Source organism: Penicillium solitum (genome assembly GCF_028829755.1).
Source record: "Penicillium solitum strain IBT 25940 chromosome Unknown utg000008l_segment0_segment0, whole genome shotgun sequence".
Taxonomy (NCBI): Eukaryota; Fungi; Ascomycota; class Eurotiomycetes; order Eurotiales; family Aspergillaceae; genus Penicillium; species Penicillium solitum.
The window spans coordinates 3838200-3856748 of record NW_027072127.1 but is presented as its reverse complement, the minus strand read 5'-3'; the positions used below and the strand labels follow the sequence as shown (position 1 = coordinate 3856748).

At 49.2% G+C, this 18549-nt stretch overlaps 9 protein-coding genes across 9 annotated transcripts; 5 read left to right on the top strand and 4 right to left on the bottom strand.

Annotated features, from left to right (window-relative positions):
- Positions 1-320: 320 nt before the first annotated feature.
- N7455_010750 (phosphatidylinositol-3,5-bisphosphate binding protein HSV2) lies at positions 321-1733 on the top strand (the record flags this gene model as incomplete). The annotated part of the gene is made up of 5 exons (XM_040953069.2): positions 321-429; positions 525-563; positions 644-741; positions 799-1155; positions 1209-1733. The coding sequence occupies 5 exons, from the start codon at positions 321-323 to the stop codon at positions 1731-1733; spliced, it is 1128 nt and encodes a 375-aa protein (XP_040816469.2).
- A 236-nt stretch (positions 1734-1969) lies between these two features.
- Positions 1970-2871, bottom strand: N7455_010749 (IST3 family RNA-binding protein; the record flags this gene model as incomplete). Its single annotated transcript, XM_040952915.2, has 2 exons — positions 1970-2744; positions 2816-2871. 2 exons carry the CDS (start codon positions 2869-2871, stop codon positions 1970-1972), a joined length of 831 nt encoding a protein of 276 aa, XP_040816448.2.
- Positions 2872-2968: 97 nt separating this feature from the next.
- N7455_010748 (dynein family protein) lies at positions 2969-5165 on the top strand (the record flags this gene model as incomplete). The annotated part of the gene is made up of 6 exons (XM_040952986.2): positions 2969-3405; positions 3504-3674; positions 3735-4117; positions 4181-4274; positions 4334-4944; positions 5013-5165. The coding sequence occupies exons 1-6, from the start codon at positions 3237-3239 to the stop codon at positions 5163-5165; spliced, it is 1581 nt and encodes a 526-aa protein (XP_040816424.2). The 5' UTR covers positions 2969-3236.
- Positions 5166-5648: 483 nt separating this feature from the next.
- On the bottom strand, positions 5649-7405 carry N7455_010747 (spermidine synthase; the record flags this gene model as incomplete). The annotated part of the gene is made up of 3 exons (XM_040953026.2): positions 5649-6050; positions 6110-6416; positions 6468-7405. The coding sequence occupies 3 exons, from the start codon at positions 7403-7405 to the stop codon at positions 5649-5651; spliced, it is 1647 nt and encodes a 548-aa protein (XP_040816397.1).
- A 304-nt stretch (positions 7406-7709) lies between these two features.
- Positions 7710-8446, top strand: N7455_010746 (uncharacterized protein; the record flags this gene model as incomplete). Its single annotated transcript, XM_040953120.2, has 2 exons — positions 7710-7848; positions 7992-8446. The coding sequence occupies 2 exons, from the start codon at positions 7710-7712 to the stop codon at positions 8444-8446; spliced, it is 594 nt and encodes a 197-aa protein (XP_040816629.1).
- Positions 8447-9292: 846 nt separating this feature from the next.
- N7455_010745 (uncharacterized protein) lies at positions 9293-11585 on the bottom strand (the record flags this gene model as incomplete). The annotated part of the gene is made up of 7 exons (XM_040952902.2): positions 9293-9414; positions 9524-9803; positions 9873-10919; positions 10973-11008; positions 11071-11218; positions 11279-11349; positions 11436-11585. The coding sequence occupies 7 exons, from the start codon at positions 11583-11585 to the stop codon at positions 9293-9295; spliced, it is 1854 nt and encodes a 617-aa protein (XP_040816383.2).
- Positions 11586-11987: 402 nt separating this feature from the next.
- N7455_010744 (SET domain protein) lies at positions 11988-13295 on the bottom strand (the record flags this gene model as incomplete). The annotated part of the gene is made up of 1 exon (XM_040952920.2): positions 11988-13295. The coding sequence occupies one exon, from the start codon at positions 13293-13295 to the stop codon at positions 11988-11990; it is 1308 nt and encodes a 435-aa protein (XP_040816522.2).
- Positions 13296-13961: 666 nt separating this feature from the next.
- N7455_010743 (ubiquitin-associated-like domain-containing protein) lies at positions 13962-16682 on the top strand (the record flags this gene model as incomplete). Its single annotated transcript, XM_040952984.2, has 7 exons — positions 13962-14048; positions 14106-14174; positions 14226-14262; positions 14319-14456; positions 14521-15750; positions 15806-16266; positions 16323-16682. 7 exons carry the CDS (start codon positions 13962-13964, stop codon positions 16680-16682), a joined length of 2382 nt encoding a protein of 793 aa, XP_040816402.2.
- A 319-nt stretch (positions 16683-17001) lies between these two features.
- N7455_010742 (putative nuclear distribution protein RO10) lies at positions 17002-17808 on the top strand (the record flags this gene model as incomplete). The annotated part of the gene is made up of 2 exons (XM_040953104.2): positions 17002-17233; positions 17405-17808. 2 exons carry the CDS (start codon positions 17002-17004, stop codon positions 17806-17808), a joined length of 636 nt encoding a protein of 211 aa, XP_040816419.1.
- Between the last annotated feature and the right edge of the window lie 741 nt (positions 17809-18549).

Here is an 18549-nt window from a genome sequence, read left to right as displayed (position 1 = left end):
TACAATAATTGCCTTGATGCTCATCAACAAACATCAAGCAGCAACTCAGGGGTTGATCAAAGTGGGTCGCTGCTGGCAACCGTATGATTATGTAATATATACCTGAGGTGTCCATGTGGATCTTGCCCGCATTACTCTTATCGATTAAGAAGCTCGGGGATGATCCCAGACATCCTATGAAGGCATTTGAACCATTTGAACCTGGAAAGATCATTAAGATCAACTATTTATTAGGGATTGAGGATTTCATCATAGAGAGTCTACCCACATCTATCTATCTGATCAAAAAACTCTTCCCTATGCTTCGTTGACATACAGAGATGAACACCCGCCAATCTATCGATGAGTCCACCGGGCCATATTCACTCTCAGCAACATTTAATCATGATAACAGCTGCTTCTCAGTGGGATTAGACACGGGATTTTGTGGTAAGAGAAGCTTGAGTCAGCTGCCAGGAGAACCTTGGAAGAAGCTAGCTCACATCATGAACTATGGAGCCGAGGCTGATGAACGATTCGCACAGTATATAATGCCAACCCTTGTGAGCTCAAGGTTTTGAGAGGTAAGCGATTGATATCCCAGAGTCGATAATGTACCAATTAAGAAAGAACCTGCCCTAATTGCCTTTATTTGCACCCAAAGATTTCAATGCAGGCATTGGGGTGGCGGAAATGCTTGGCCAGTCGAACTACTTGGCTATTGTTGGGGGTGGAAAGAACCCCAAGTTTCCACAGAACAAGGTAAGAAACCATTCCCGGCACAATGTATGGGTATTTAAGCTCATATGCACCCCTTAGTTGGTTATATGGGACGATGCCAAACAGAAAGCGGCCATCACACTTGAATTCCGCACCTCCGTCCTCGGTGTTCGTCTCTCCAAATCAAAAATCGTCGCTGTCTTATTAAACAGCGTCCATGTCTTTGCATTCTCCAACCCTCCCCAGAAACTCTCCGTCTTTGAGACCTCCGACAACCCTTTGGGGCTGGCCTGTCTCGATAACAAGGTGCTGGCCTTCCCGGGTCGGTCTCCGGGCCAGGTCCAAATGATAGAGCTGGAGACCGGCAACATCAGCATCATACCCGCACATAGCACACCGTTGCGTGCTATGGCTTTGAGTCCAGACGGGAACTTGCTGGCAACAGCGAGTGAGTCTGTAAGTTCTCTTGGCTGCGATCATCTATCGGTGGGTTATTGACATCTGTACAGGGGACTTTGGTTCGTATATTTGCTACAGGGAATTGCACGAAGCTAGCAGAATTGCGACGCGGCGTTGACCACGCAGTGGTATTCTCAATTTCCTTTTCGCCATCCAATACTTTGCTGGCAGTAACATCTGACAAATCGACTCTTCACATCTTTGATATCCCGCACCAGCAACCCACCGCTCGTCGCAGTCAGTCACCATCACCAGCATCCGAAGAAGCACCTCCTAGTCAGAAATGGGGAATCCTTGGCAAGATTCCCCTACTTCCTCGTGTCTTCTCAGATGTTTATTCATTTGCCAACGCACATTTTGAGATTGGTGAACAAGCCAACCTGGGCTCGCATGTGCCACCGATCGGGTCATCATTTGGTCGGCCTCAAAAAGGCCTGATAGGCTGGTGTGATGACCAGACTCTGTTGGTAATCGGAGCTGGGAAAGAAGGGCGCTGGGAGAAATTTGTGCTTCGAGAGGGCGAGGAAGGAAAGCGATATTGCTTGCGGGATGGCTGGAAAAGATACCTTGGTTGACAGAAGAAAAATTCCCAGTCTGTCAAAATAAGGGTAATACATCGCACAGCAAATAACGAACACCTTGTCCGCAGCACCCAGGTTATTGCCAGCATCAAGCTTGAATATTTGCACGGCGAAATACTCTTATCTGGTCAGGATGACCCAACTAGCAAGCAGAGGATCTCGGTGAGAAAGATCTGTAGCGTCGTAGATGATAACCTTGGAAGACTTTATAATGATATCTCATATGCTTTTCAACGGTGGCGATCTTGTCTATCCCGATCACTGCGATGTCTTCGGGACTCGGGCGAGCGTGATTTCCTCGGTGATCGGTCCCTTCTGGATTTTTCTCCTCTTTCGGGTGACCTATAGCGAGATCGCCTCTCTTTATCTGGAGAACGATCATCTCGATGTCTTCGCTCGCGAGGAGAACGGGAGCGGTGTCGGCGGTGGTGTCGACTTGATCGTTCTCTGCTGTCATGGCGTCGCCGAGATGATTTCTTGGTGCTGTTCCACAACTGAATTGCAGTAGCGACCTCTTCCTTCTTTTCCTCGATGAGGAATTCCTTCATCGGGTCTTCCTCGTCATGGTTGCGAATCAGTTCTTCCAGCTCCTTCTCCTCTTTCAGAATCGGTCGCCTTTCTTGTATTTCTCTTCGGTCGTCCTCCTTGGCCTTCTTGTTCTCGCTGATAGCCGGATCTCCCATCAACTGGGCGACATTGTCCTGCTCTTCCTCATCATCCTTCCGCTTATAGCGCGCATGATCCACCCGAAGCAAGCGGCCCATGACGGTTGCACCACCGAGGTTATCCACGGCAAGATCTGTGCTGCGCTGATCCTCATATTTCAGGAAGGCAAATCCCTTGCTCTTGCCTGTTTCCTTGTCGCGGACTAGATTGACATGCACCGGTTCCCCATACTGTGAGAAAATCGCGATAATGTCACCTTCGGATAGATCAAATGGAAGCCCTCCGATGTAGATATAGGCTGTGTCGCGGTAGTCTGCGTGCCATGATGCCTCTGGGGGTCTATAGGTGGAGGGTAAGACTGTTAGCGGAGAAAAAGAGCTTTGCGGAAGCTTCATATGAGTTCAACTTACATCGCATGCTCAAGCTCGCGCTTATTGAGCGCCTGCACCTGGCGAATAGAATTCATGGGAAATGTGTGTGAGAGAGAATGGTTGAAGGTGAGAAGTTGGAGAGAAATAAATGTGGAGACCTGCGGAACCGTAATAATCAATTGTTTACGGAGACGCACCTTTATAATGCAAACTAGCCCCCTGCTCGACGACGTGCCAGAAAAAGACACTCCTCTTTTTTTGTGACTTGCAATCGAAGAACTTTTCGCAAGCAGGGTTGTTTTCACCTGGGCCTACATTTATCCATCTTCCTCGGGATTCCCCTGACCCGCGACGCTGTTTCGCCTTTCTCCCCCTCCGCCTCCACATTTCCACGCGCACAATATTTCCGCTGTACTACGGTAGAGACAAAACACTTGGAAGGGTGAATGCCCTTTGAGGCATGGTGGGACTAGATATGATGTCCTCCAGTCCGAATCCCGGGTCGAAGGTGGCCGGAACGAGCAGTCGGCCAACAAGCAAAGATGGTTCCAAGAAGAACATTTGGTCCTCTCTATTAGATACTGTTGCTAACGGCAAGCGCTTGCCTGAGAAGAACTTGCTAGTGCTAGGTTAGTATCAGTTTCCTCTGGGCATTCCAGTCCCGCTCATCCTCATTCCTGGTCCCGTCTTTCAATTCTTGGACATGTCGCTGATAGCTCGATGATAGGTGGCACACCGGACAGTCAAAGGGAATTTCTAGATACTTTTTCCGCGGACACGTCTGGAGACCCTAGCTTAGCAAACGACAAACGCAAAGGTAAAGGGAAAACACCTCCAATCGCCAATCAGTTTGCGCTTGGATACACATATCGAGATGTTCTCGATGCTGATAAAGAAGGTATGTGGAACAATGCACTCTTTTACTAGCTGTGGCTATGCTAATGCTCTTCTCGCGCAGATACTCTGGCTCGCGTCTCGGCCTACCTCCTGTCCGAGCCTTCTCCGTCATTCGCACCTCTCCTCAAACCACTCCTGACCCCCAAGTCCGTCCCGGAAACGCTGGTTGTCATCCTGATGGACTGGTCAGACCCATGGACGTGGGTTCGAAGGCTAAGGGAATGGACCCGTCTGCTACGTTCTGTGCTCGTTTCGCTTGACGATGAAACCAAATTCGTTATGGAAGAGACCATGACCGAGTGGCGCGATCGCAAAAGGGGAATTGATCCCAGCTCTGCCGCTGCAGGCGGCATGTCAAACTCAAGCGGTCCCGTCACAATACCTCTGGGACCCGGTGAATGGGACGAGGGACTTGGAATCCCAATGTGTGTTGTCTGCCAAGGGGTACGTAAACTCTTATCCGTAAATCAATTGCTGTTTGCTGACTTGATTCCTTGACTTTATCAGGCGGATAAGATTGAGAAGTTGGAGAAAGACCACGGATGGCATGAAGAGCAATTCGATTTCGTTCTCCAGTTCCTCAGAACAATTCTCCTGAAGCGTAAGGATTTTCCTACCCTCTGTTCGGTCATTTTAGGCTCTTTTCTGACCCCCAGACAGACGGCGCATCGCTCATCTATACTACCCCATTCCTTGCAAACTCTCTTCAGGGCCTGATTCATTCTTCCCTGGGCATACACTCTCTTTTGAAAAGAGAATCATTAAAACATAATGTGATCGACCGGGACAAGATCCTGGTCCCAGCCAACTGGGACTCGTGGGGTAAGATTCGAATTATTCGGGAAGGATTTGACATGGAGGGAGTATCGACAGCTTGGTCAATTGAGATCCAGGACCCTCCCGAGTCAATCTATCAATCCACAGACGACAACCAACAGAGCGAGAACGGCCTAGCAGACGAAGGCACAAGCGCGGTGACCATGTTCGAACAAACAATCAACGATCCCAAACGAGGCACAGCCAACCCCCACGGCAACACGACCAAGATCGAAATCGAGACCACCGACCTCCAGGACTTCTTCGCAACCCAAGTGGAGAAACTGGAAGATCTCAAAGCCAAGGATGAGAAGGAGAATTCAAACCAGCCAACCCCACAACTGGAGATGTCTCCCATGGCCGACGAAGGCAAAGTCAATGATCACATCGGGCCTGTACAGTTCAACATGGGCGGAATCCAAGTGGACGCCGATGATATGTTGAAAAAGCTTCGGGTAAGCACCCGACCAGCGCGGCGTCATCCCCCCTCCCCAACCCAGGACATAGCTAAATATTACCCCAGGACCGCGAGGCTAGCCGAACCCTAAAGAAGGAGAGCCCATATGCAGGCACCGGCGGCAATGACGAGAAAGCCCACAACCAAGCCCTGGCGAACTTCTTTGCTGGCCTCGTCAAGAAGCCTGGCTCCAGTCCCCGTGGCAGCCCCTCGGCTTGATTCATTCTTTTCTCACTGTATTTTAGTTCTGTGTGCGTACATAATACAGAGGCCGGAACTCTCGCTCCTGGCGACGGGCTGGGTGGTTTGATATATGGAGATGAAAGAGCTGTTGGGAGACCTTTGACTGTGAAGGGGAGACAGTCGCTCTGTTATTACTCTAGCGGTGGAGGGGGTTCCCATGGCTTTTCGGTAGGTGTTAGATAATGATACCAATATGAGGTCTGTGATTTGTTATTTTAAATGTCTTTCCAGCAGTACGAAGGAAACAACAGACGGATATATATGTATGCTTACTGTTGAAGTTATAAGCAAAGCACCACAGCACCAAAATGCTTCTTAGTAAACTAAAAGATTTTTTTTTGTGGTCTATTTTACTATTTATTTGATACCGTACAATTTTCAGACATAGAAAGACAAGAGAAAAGCCAGAGCAAGAGTAGGATTCGATATTGGAATTTCACTCTTGCTCCCTTTCAACACTCACCAGTTCTCCCACACGGCATCAGGAAGAACCTTGCGCATAATAGCCCAGTGCTTGAGCGCACTGCGATCCTGGTACTTGTGCAATCTTCCGACTTCCTTCGCCTTCAAAAGATATCTACCGCCCTTGGGCCAAGAGGCAAACATGGCAGGGTCCAGTTCGTGCTTAGGAACCAGATAGCTTTCACGAGACCTGCTGCGCAGGAAGTCTGCCGGGACAGGGTCACGGAATTGAATCGGTGTGTCGGAGCTCTTCTTGCAGAACAGAACCATGTTGGTGAAGTCGGTATCTTCGCCCTCTCCGGTGGGTTCTTCGCGGAAGATGCGGCAAGATGGGAAGACGGCTCGGATGGTGCGGACGATGAGACCGGTTGGGTAGAGGGTCAAGTCACCGGCGTAGTTCTGGGTTTTGTTCGTTAGTCTAACGTGAAGTTGGGGGTTTATTGTTTGATGCGACTCACAATGGCAATGGCACCATCTTCTTTGAGAAGCGAGTGAAGGCCTGACAGGAACTCGTACGTGAAGAGTTCAGCGGGCTCGGCACCTCCGGTGAATACATCGTGGACGATGTAATCATACTGGGGTGTATTGGGGGAGGATTCTGCCTTCTTGACGAATTTCACGGCGTCTTCAATGACGGGGATGTGGTTGGGTGGGAGGTTGAAATACTGAGTGGCGAACCTGTGCACGACAGGGTCAATTTCGACGATGGTAGTTTCAACACCGTGTTTGATGAGTGCGGAGGGTGTTGTGCCAATTCCAAGACCACTGTTTCCTGTTAGTAAACTGGGTGATTGATTCGTTTCCCGTGGTTCTTACATGACCAGCGCTTTGCTGTCCGCGTCAACGCGGGGAATGCCATGATCTGGCTCAACCAGACGGACAGCCTCGAGCATGGCGAAGATTGCGTAGATAGGATCTTCCACCTCAGGCCGGTAGCCTGGTGCCAGCCTGGTCCACTGCCCACCGAGCAGACTGTGATCGCAACGCATAACGCGGAATCCGTCATTCTGGTTTTCCAAAACAGAAATGTATCCTGTGTAAGCTTCCTGTCGTGCCAAGAGAGAGTAACCCTCATGCTCAATTGCAGAATTGACACCACTAATTCCAGCGAAGTGGACGTTTGAGGTCACTGAGAAAATTATAGAAGGAATGGCTAGGACTAGCCATTTTGACGGGATGAGCGCAGCGTAAGCGGCCGCGAGGAGCATTTGCATGCCGACTCTGGTGAAAAAGACCGAGGACCCAACAATCCATGAAAGAATATATTGGGCAATGTGATCGCCAGCCGAATAGAAAATATATGTACCTATCAAAGGCACATGCTCGGCGATCACGTCGCCCTGCGCCTCGAGTCTCAAAGCAGCCTGGATTTGCTTTCCGGCATAGGCGACGGTCAACAGCACCAGAGGATAGTAACCACAAAGTTCGGTGATGACTGGGCCTGTGGGGTTGCCAATCTTAGAGCTTTGCTGCTTGATAAAGTACTGGAGAGTCGGAACCCAGAATGCCAACACAGGGAGCATGAAACCACCAAGACGGCCGAAGCGCTTGAGAATCTTATCCTTGAGTAGCCATCCGATTCCGCCGGAGATGGCGACTCCAAAATTATGGAAGATATGCGCGGGGAAGGATCCATAAGTTGGAGACAAGACAAGCTTCGAAAGGGGCGAGTAGAAGGCAAGCAGGATCAGCAAAACTACACCGGTAGTGAACCGGCGGGCATCAACGTGCTGCAACATATCCTGGAGAGGCATGATTTCCAGCCGATGCAGTTCTGGATATAAGGGGAATCAACCAAGATAGCGCATCTGCAAGCTTGTTAGCAATCTGAAACTGTGTCCTTGTCTTCTTTTCCACCCTTATTGAAATAGTCATCCAATGAATAATAAAACAGTACTTTGAATCAGATCCTCGACTTACACGTTCAAACCAGACACATTTCAAAATAATCTTCAACGAGAAAAAAGTTATTGCGGAGATGAAGGCGCTTTTGCCGCCGAGCTCCGCGTTCCCAACTTCCTTCTCCTCTCCACCTTCACACTCTGAAACACACCAAAGATGCCACATTTCCCTAAGGATTCCGGTTTTACGGTCAATGATGCGCCTGGGGTGCAAAAAGCTGTCACAGTCAAAAACCGTCGCAAGCGGTATCTGGACTTACACCCAGAATACTTCTCGGCGGGGCTTGAACTAGCCGGTCCGCCTGCTCTCTTCTCTCCCATTGCCAGTTGATTATTTTACTCATTATCTGGCCTGGCTTATCGCCACTGCTAGCTGGCTTTGCATACAGAAGCAAACAAAAAAAAAACATGATGCTAATCCTGCTCGACTTCTCCACAGACCCGTTACTATACGATCGCCTCATCCGCCGATTCCAGACAACGCAAGAAAGAGAGGCCGAGGGGCGAGCGAAGGGGTTCTCAGGTGTTCTGGAGACCGACCTCCTGCGGTCGGAAGCCAAGCTGGATGCGATCTCACACCCAGACCCCAATGCTATGATGAGCTACACTCGCGGCCCAGATGGGGAAATCCTCGCCGAGGACCGTGATGAAATACCCCCAAATAAGGAGGAAGGCGAACGGCTCTGGCGGTGGGAAATGGGATTGCGTTTCATGCAGGGCAATGACTCTGATTTCGATTACAAGACCGTTGATCAAAACGACGACTACGATGATCACACAGATGAGCAAGATCAGTATTTCGAGGACGAGGAGCCTGAATGGGTGGTTGACGGTACTCGGGGGGACGACGCTCGCCCAAATCTCCAGGGTGAAACAGGCATCCAGGATTTCTAGATTCAGAGAAACTTGTTGTACGTGTCCCTGAGATGTGGGCTACAGCAAAGCTTGCTCGCTGGCTACATGTGACGCCATAAATTATCTCTCGTGGTGGTCTATCTGACACCACTCGGCTGCCCCTGAAATACCCCGCCCTCGAAAAGCCGTAAAAGAAGGACTTGATACTGCTTCCAAGCTCCCTGCCCCATCGATAGCTTCGTGTTCGTCGTTGGGACGTGGATGTGGATGTGGATGTGGATGTGGATGTGTCGGCACGATCTAAAAGTGTCTGCGATAGCCGCTGGTTGCCACGAGTTGCTATCCTGAGAGACTGCAGGTGCTCACACTACACCAAAGTTGAAAACTCTCCGTTGCTATGAGGACATTTCTGGCTTCGTGCTATTCAGCCACTAGCTCTTGCTACTGCGACTTGTCTGTTGTCTATTTCTGACTATCGAGGCTTCACTTTAGAGTGAACACACTACTTGAATGTTCCCTAGGATTTCTTGTATGATACTACATAAGAATAGTCGGCCGCCTATGCGGCCTTGTGTCTTCTTTTTAGCTGTCGTTTTCTTGGGTTATTCCCCCTTTATCGGTGTTCTAGGTAGAACATAGGCAGGCGGTGAGCTTAAATGTGAAAAACGCCTTTTCCATGTATAACTTTCGTGATTTGTCGCAATGCTCGAGACCAATAGGATGGATTTATCTACTCAAGCTCGTAATTTTGCCTTCCTATGGCCATATGACAATTCTACCTAGTGAGCAATGATACTTGAATAAACTAGTATGTACCGAAATACCAGACGCTTATTCACCTAGAATCTATGCTAAGTCAGGCCTCGGCCTTATATGCTTCGCTATTCATGCTGCGCTTGTCGCCAAAAGTGAAATGGCCTTCTCCCTGAGCTTGAACTTCTGAATCTTTCCACTTGCTGTCTTGGGGAAAGGCTCCAAGGGGCTCAAAAAGAAGACATGCTTCGGAACTACAAGAAAACAAAATATCAGCTCGGTTTATAGGGCAATGGTTAGGATAGTCGGAGAGACCAGCTGAAAACGATGGGAAACGATGCAGTAGTCTGGGTTATGACTTACTAAGGTGGTTGCTAAGCTTTTCACGCACCCATTGCTGAATATCCTCAGTAGTGAGTGTCTTTGAGACATGGTCCCGAGGAACAACGAAAGCAGCCACTGCCTCGCCATATCTCACGTCCGGGACACCGACGACAGACACATCTGCAACGCCATAGTTGGCGAGCAAGCAATTCTCGATCTCTAGGGGGTGTATATTCTCGCCACCGCGGATGATCAGATCTTTGATCCGCCCAGTGATAGTGATATATCCATCTGGTGACATGGAAGCTTCATCTCCAGTCTAAAAGCACGATGTCAGAAAAAAAGAAAACAGCTTTACTTTAGATAAATAATAGAAGATTTGACTCACATGCATCCACACTTTGCCAGAGTCATCTGGAATCATCACCTCCGCGGTCCTTTCTGGGTCGGCCCAGTATTCCTTCATTAGCAGGTACCCGCTCACTGCCAACTCGCCCCGTCTCTCTATAGACAGAATTTCTTTCTTGTCCACCGGATCCACAATCTTTGCCTCGACATGTGGCATGAGCTTTCCGACAGAGTAGATCCGCTTGTCAATGGGATCGTCTGTCGTTGTCATAGCCGAGACGGGGCTTGTTTCCGTCATTCCATAACAAATTGTCAATTCAGTTAGATTCAGCACCTTGTGCAGCTTTTTCATTATCTCGGACGGAATACTGCTTCCAGCAGCGATGCCCGTGCGAAGGTGCTGGAATCCCTCGCTTGAGATTTCTCCGGTCTCGATCATGCTCAGCTCTTCGAGGAACATTGTCGGTACACCATGCAGCGCGGTACATTTCTCTTCTTGAACTGCTTCGAGAGCAGCACGAGCATTGAAGGATTCACTGGGGAAGACGATGGCCGAGCCGTGGGTTGCTGTCGCCATATAGCCTAATATACCGCCGAAGCAATGAAACAGCGGCGGCGGGCAACAGACAATATCATTCGGCGTGAGCAGCATGCGATCACCGATCTGAGAGCCGTTGTTAAGGATAGAGCGATGGGTTAGGCATGCTGCCTTGGGCATTGATGTGGTTCCTGACGTGAACTGGATATTCACAGTTTCATCCGGCGAGAGATCTCGAGGAGGAAGCGGGCGGCCGTCTGCAGTAAGCTGAGACATAATGGATGCATATGGTTTCAAGCTTTTATAGGAAGATATATCCACGCGGCCTTCAGAGTTGTCGACCATAATGATATTCTTCAGAGAAGGGACCAATGCGGACTCCAAGTTTGACTTATGGAGGTCTTCAACAAGGTCATCAAGCAAGGGAACATTGCTGCGTGGTTTTTTCCGGGGTAGATTGGACTCTGTGCTAATTAAAAGATGGCTGGATTGTAGGTGGCCCAGGGCTGCAATCACTTGTGCAGTATTAAAAGACGGATTGAGCGGAACCTATGAGATTATTAGACACGATGTCACCTACCACGATGCGCAGGCTGACTTACCAAAACGGCACCAAGTTTGAATAACGCGTATGTTGCCTGCTCACCAATATTAGTTTTGTTCTTTTTTTCTTAAATGTTCCCACAGACACCTAACGTACCACAGCATATTCCATCGAGTTCCCAAGCATGACTCCAACCCGCTCGCCCTTCCCAACACCCACTGATTCCAGCCCCCGAGCGAGAGAATTGCTTCTTGCGTCTAAGGAGGCATAGGTTGCTCGATCATTCTGATGTCTTGAGATAACACTATACAATATAGTTAGTATCTCGAGTCTCAATTGACCGATCTTGTGTCACGATTCTCACGCTATCCTGTCTCCGCATTCCGCCACAATCTTGGCGAAATGGTCCCCAACTGTAGACTCAATCAAGGGCGGCTATATCGAAAGAAATATGGTCAGATACACTTTTCTTCACACTAATAGTGATATTTCCGGATTGTTATTGGACAGAGAATACTCACACCTGATGGCCCCCGCGCATAGCTCTCTGTTAGGAGCCCCCTCTTGACGAAGGATGCTTGCTGGAAGACTCTCTTTCCTCCAAACACAGACTTCCGACAGGATATACGGCCTCTCAGGCCAAGCCCCGTGAGAATTCCGCTGTAGCTCATGTTCTTATTCCAATGCTAGCTTGGCCAAGGTCTCATGACTCTCTACCTGAGGGCTGCGATTGACTCGATCAAATAGGGCACTGCAATAAGTAGCAGCTAAAGGGTTCAAAGCCGAGGTGTTTGGAAGAGTAGGGATTGAAGGGAACAAGGGCGGAGTAGGTCCGCGGAAAGTATAGCTTTCCCCGCACGCCCAAATTGCGGGGATGAGGAACTACATCATCCTATCACCATTCTAGTTACTAGTTAGTCAACACTACATGTTTCCTACATTATTATGCGCTAAATTAAAATAAAATCAATGGTCTATCCAATGTTTTCGCTACAAAAATCAGTTCTCAACTCGAAAAAATACACAATGCATAATCTATCAGGGCATTGGCCTATTCCTACCTAGGCAGTAACCTACTCAGCCACAGAACCATCACAGTACCCGCATAGGCACTCATAGTCAAGAGCACTCCAGTACCTATCACCATAGCCAACGGTGATCTCTTCAAATGGCAGAATATCACGAATGGCCTCAACTGTGCAAACAACTCGGTCTCCAATGGTACGAGTTGTGAACTGCGTTGAGGGCCGGCACGAGTGGCTGATAAAACGGGTCCAGTTGCCAAACTGGTGGGGGCAAATTGTACACAAATTGCGAACTGTAGCGGTAGTCGTATTGAGTTTGTCATCGGTTTGCGTCAGAGGATAGACCTTTTCTACGATATTGGGAAGGAGCTCACCCATGAATATATCGAGAATATCACCGCGCCGGAACCTCGTCAGCGCTCGAACACCAGTACCAGTCCCGGGGTATTCTCTCAGCTCAACCAGTTCTCCAGCCCGAGTTTCCAAGCGGCAACCACAAGAAACAGGGCTGCCACACAGAACACATTCGTGTCCAACGTTGGTCGGAGTGCCATTGGGCTTCTGGCGAGGCGTCGGGTCCTGTTTCCGACCATTCCACTTCTTGGGATCATAGATACTCTCGTTAATGTGCTTCTGTAACTGGCCGTTATAGGTGGGCTCCTTCAGCTTGCCGTCGAGCGTGATGACGGTGTGGTGAGGGTGGTCGACTTTCCAGTTCATGTATGTCTCGATTTCAGGTTTCATATCTGGCAGGCCTGGAATGGGGTAGTTCTGGTGGGTCCAGAGAATGTTGCGCCACTTCAGGGTACGGTTGTGCGCGTAAAGTTCAACACTCAAGAAGTTTTCGTGAATCTTCTGGAGCAGGCAGCCCCAGGCTCTATCATCGGCTTCTTTGATACCTCGCCGGAATGCTTCGGCATGGGAACAGATAGCAAACATCTTCCACCCGAGTGCAGTAACGAACTCTAAGAATCTGCTGTTAGGTGTGACTGGTTGGAACTCACCATGTTCCGCCTTGAAGGATTCCACGCAGGACATGTAGCCAGCAATTTCCCGCTCCACAAATTGTTCCGTAAAGGCACGCAGGTTGGAGAACGTCTCTGGACAACTATAAACTTCCTCTCCCGCAGGTCTCTCAAGCTCGCAGTAGGCGTTGATGTCATGGTACACGGCTAGAGTGATGTCAGTAGCTTCTTTGTTTGCCGTCTGATTCAAGGCCTCTTCGGAGCCCCAGGGCGGGAAAAGCTTGTCGAGATCGACAGGAGGATGGGGGGCTTTGGCGATCTTCTTGTTGACCTTCATGTTGGTAGTCTTCTTGCTGGTAGTCTTGTTTGCCTTGTTGCGTGTCGGGGCCATTGTGATAGCTATAAAATATAATAAGATAAGAGGGCCTATAAAGATATAAGTGAAATGCTGAATGCTGAATGCTGAATGCTGTATGCTGGATGCTGTGCTGTTTAGAATGTGTGATGAATGATTATCTGGCGCGGAAGAGAAGAGTCTTTATACTCGCTCGCCTCGACTCTCATAGAGCCCAAAGTGTTATTGTATTATTTTGCACTGCTTTGTTTCAACCATAAATAGTATTGTGTTGCAAATATACAGAGTAGGCCATTCAGACACCTGAAAGAGACAATGAGTTCTCGAAATATGTTTGAATTCATTGTGAACGTGAACTGGACCGACAGATGAGCCTTGTTAATGTTGGAACAGGCTAAAAACTGAAAGAAATGGCCGATAATAACCAAAGCTGTATATTTTAGGCTCAAAGAAAGGAAGAATCATGGCAGGGAAAACATAAGGGGAAGCACAAGGGGAAGTACAAAGAGAAGTACAAAGAGACGCAAATAGCGGAATGACGCTTGGCGTCATGTGGTGGGGAAGCTCCGTTGCGACACTTTGTCTTTCTCTTTCTCTTCCCCAACTCTTCTGCCTTCATTTCATTTGTTCTACTTGCTTTTAGTATTGGCATGCTTGCACATTGATATCTTGATTCCCGGTTTCAGCGCAGAACTAGACAGCATGGCCTCCGAGCCGACCGAGGAAGCTATCACCAGCTTCGTCAGCTTCACAAGCACGACACGCGAGCAAGCCATCGCTTTCTTGAAGGTAGGAGACTGCCACCGGGCTGATAAAAAGTATCGCAGCTAAATTTATTTCGTACAGGGAAACAATCTCGACTCACAGAAAGCGATCAACGCGTACTTCGAAGATCCGACAGGGTCTCAGCTAAAGGTAAATTTGGCGGCGCGCAGCAACTCCTGGCTCTGATCTGACATTTCAAAGCCGATAACTAGTTACTGGGATGACAACAGAGGCTCTTGTAAGATCACCTCCCTTGTGCGAATTCGGTTTGGAAATTAACGTACCCCGCCCCAGCATGGGATTTTGCCCAACAAGACAATGCGCCACCAATGCCAGCGACAGCACCACCCTCTCGTCCTCCTTCCCGAACGGACATACGTGACCCGGAACAAAACACTGGATATCAAGATTCTGTCGCGAAAGCTCCGAAAGGTATCATGATCTTGACATTTCAACTGCAAGAGGCATGCTAATCTGTGGTTATTTGATCATATAGAAGGTTCCGGACAAGGTCTCAGTTTGGCGGAACGGGAAGAAAAGGAATTGCAGCAGGCAGTTGCCATGTCGTTGAATTCGGACATAGGACAGCAGGAAACCGGGGTAACATTGCACAAGCAGCCGCAATTCAACAAAGCAACCCGGGATCACTACGAAGAAGGTGCTTGGGCGATGACCCTGTTCAACACATCCTCTGAAGAAGTCATGATTAGCCCAGACCCAGAAGACCGCAAAAGAGTGGAGGGCGAGCCTGCGTTTATCCGCCCCAACCCTAACGGCATTTACCTAGGAGGACTCTTGACAATTCTCCATAGTATTCCCCTCGCGCGAGAAGCGTTGCTCCTGCGGAACAAACCGCTGTTTGACTACGGCCATGAGTCGCAGTGGTGGAACGGACAACCCATTAACCTGCCAAAGATTGTCACGGTGAATGATGGCAAGACCGGGGATAGCGACTGGGATGATATCATTCATGAGACCCAGCGACTGATGGCTTTTATGGATACCACAAAACGTGCCTTTGGCAGCAGCGACAGCTTAGCAAAGATCAAGAGCATGTCATCCTTATCGGCAGATTCGGACGAGATCGTCACCAGGTTTTTGGAGGCATGGTATGGTGCAGCCATTCAGGCAGACCCTGAAAATCCACTGGCAACCATATTCACGTCACATGCATACAAGAAAGAACTTTCCGACGAGTTTGCTGAGCCCGATAGCAGGAAGCTCTTCACTTTTGAGCCTCCTGTTGAGCAGGACAATGACCAAACGCTCTATGACGTTTTGGATTCGGCTTTATGGTCTGACAGACCGGGGAATGAGCTTGATGACGCATGGCTTGAACACTTAGCAGAGGTGCTCGTTATTAGACTCGATGCTCTTCAAAAACCAAACCCTGTGGGTGTGGATATTCATTCTGTGTTCTATCCAGATCGGTATCTTAGCAGCTGCCGAGAGTTCGCTCGTGAATTTCGTGCAAAACGACAGCAGATACAGGGATATGTGTTGAAACTCGAACAACTCATACATCGCTATACCTTCCCAGTGGATCCCGTGGGCAGTTCGACGATCACAAAACTCCTCGAGCAAGCTGCCCAGGCGGTGCCAGTGGTTGCGCCGGAGCAAGTGAGGGAGTCTGATCAGTCTAGCTCCGGGGTGGCAGGCCCAGAGACGATGCGGGTCGCAGAGGAATTGAGAGCAATTGCCACAACCATAGAATCCAAGCTCAAAGGTAAAGACAGCCGCTGCTACCATGCTTATATTATTGGCTAACAATCCGAATGCAGAACTGGAACTTAGAAAGCAGAATGCCATGGAGTCTCTCCGTGAGATATCAAAGACACTTACCGAACCACCCAAATCACCCTCCGAGCCCCCTGCCCACAAGTATACCCTACGAGGCGTATGCACTGAACCGCATGTTACCTACGTTTTATCGAATTCCCAAATGATTTCCCCAGGACACTTGATGGACATGGACTCGGACACCGAAAACAGCAATGATTACCAGTGGTGGCGTATCAGCTTCTCAGCAGAAGATGGAAAAACCCGACAAGCCGAGAAACGAAAAGTCCAAAGCAACACTGCAGCCACACAGGATGGCGAGGTTGTTGGCTACACTGTTCGAAAAGCTCGAGAAATAGAAGTCCTCCAAGCCGCTCGTGAAGAGTCGAGTTCTGTCTTACTCGTTTATGCGAGCGAGAGTGCAGTGAATGCACAAGTGGACCCTGCACCGTCACAACTTCAGGTAGGACGCGCAATATTTCTCATATCGTTCTAGAGTACTCGGCTAACCGAAAGTAGGGGTTCGTGAACAGAGATAATGATGCTTTTGCGGATGAATTCCAGAATACCCCAACCATAATCTTCAGTGACCAGGAAGATTCCTGGGCGGAACCAAACAACGCGGAAACTCAGCACAAAGAACAGCAGCCTGAAATGTCAGAGAAGGCCACGCAGGTGAATGTCTTTGACTATGAGGTCTCCGGGTTCGACGACGAACCAAAGCCCAGCCAAGAGATGCAGGAGAAGGGTGGAACAAGTCTCTTGAGCCATCGTGCCACCGCAACTAACCCCACGGCGCCCATTACCGCGAAAGAGGTTTCAGGGTGGAACAATGCCGATGATGAGGACATGACACGTCATCTTGAGCATGTGAACTAGCATTGAATGAAGCATGCGGGGAAGCCTATGAATAATGATTGAACGATGAATACCTAGGTACATATGTAGATACTGTAGAGCAATGTCCAGCTTTGGGCATATGCCAAATGATTAACTTGCAATAGACCCTCAATTCCCAAGTGTCGATCTAGTATGTACATAGAAACCTTGGAACCTCCCGAGGTCCATGTACACTTTTTGTAGCTGATAAGCTTGTCCCCACATTTTGCCATGTTTGCACCCTCAACAAGCTCCTGACACCCTTTCTCTGTCAATCCCTCTCGCAATTACCCCAATTGATCTTTAAATTCCACAGACCATGGCCCTCGAAAGCGACGCAGTGGCCGGAGCCACCATAGAACTCCTCGAGGCGCGCCTACGTCGCCTCACTTACCTCCTCACCGGCACCACAGATTGGACCGGCGTCCCTACCACGCCCGAAAAGCCCGCATCTCTCGACGAGACAGTCTCCCGCCGACTTGCACAGCTAGAATCGGAATTAGAGCGACTTAGTCGAGGTGTCCCAGCCGTACGGGACGTTCTACAACTCCGTATGTATCCAATGTTAACGTTATTTACACGCGCATTACCACCACAACACGCCCCCTCATCTCTTACCATCTTGCTATCTAAATTCCTATCTCTGATATCTCCATACTGGACTATCAACTATTCACTCCAAACCAACCCATTTAACCTGATACTAACACAAACCCAATCAGACGACCGCAACCCAGACCTCTTCCAAACAACACCGCCCCATCAAATCCCCGAAGGCCTCACAACCCAAACCCTGGCCTCAATAGTCCTCTCCTACGCCACCGCCTTTCCCGAAACCGCCTCGCGCCTGACATCGCTGAACGACCTCCCCGTGCCGGACGCGCAGAGCTCTGCGGCACTAATCAACCTACAGCCACAGCTGGACCGGCTCGCGCAGACACAGAGCGAACAGGCGGCTGAGATTTCAGAGCTGCGAGTGCGCACAGCGCGCGTGCTGCAGCGCTGGTATGACGTTGGGCTTGTCGGGAGTGGGGAGTGCTGGGCTGAGTGGGAGGGGAGACTTGAGGATGTTGAGAGAGAGGTTAGGAGGGGGGAGGTTGTTAGGCAGGGGAGAGAGGAGGCTTAGAGGGGAAACTTGGCAAAATGGCTTGTCTCTGGTGGTATTATGAAGAGGAGCCGGAGAGGTTTGATGCCTCTTGCTGTTGCTATTGCTTTTATTTTTTGCTATGATACCTCTGGTTTGGGCGTACAGTGTTTTCATCTTGAATAGCGCAGATGGGAAATTCCCAAGTTTAGCATACATATGGAAGGGTTCAATCTTCAAAATGCCTACGTAAATGTTATCAAATCCAAGTTTATGATATCCAGCTCGTTCAAGCCGGGAACTTGATATGTTCCAATATGGCGGAAGCAAAGCTATCCCCCGGGCCTCCTAGGTTAGTTGTGGCTAGCTCGGATCTATCCACGGATGGTGGAAATAGGTATCTAGGTATGTAATATTCCTCATTCCATGGATTCCTTGGAAAGTTTAAAGTCAATTGGAATGCGCTAATCTACCCCAGATTCTTCGCCCCCGCACACTGTGGTTGGCAATGTACCTAGGTAGAAAGCGGTATACATAGTGACTGCTAAACCACTAAATTGTTAGGATTAGTGTTAAGCTGTGTATGAATTGATACCTATGGTGCTGAGTGTTGGCTAACATGAATACGTCACCTGCGCTGGAGTATATGGGCGGCGCCATACAACGTACAAATCAAGAAAAATGAGGATATATTCATAGAGTCATAACGCGGCAAAGACGTCACCAATTTGGGGCTGTGGCGCAATTGGTAGCGCGTGGTAAGTTCTTATGAACACTCAAATA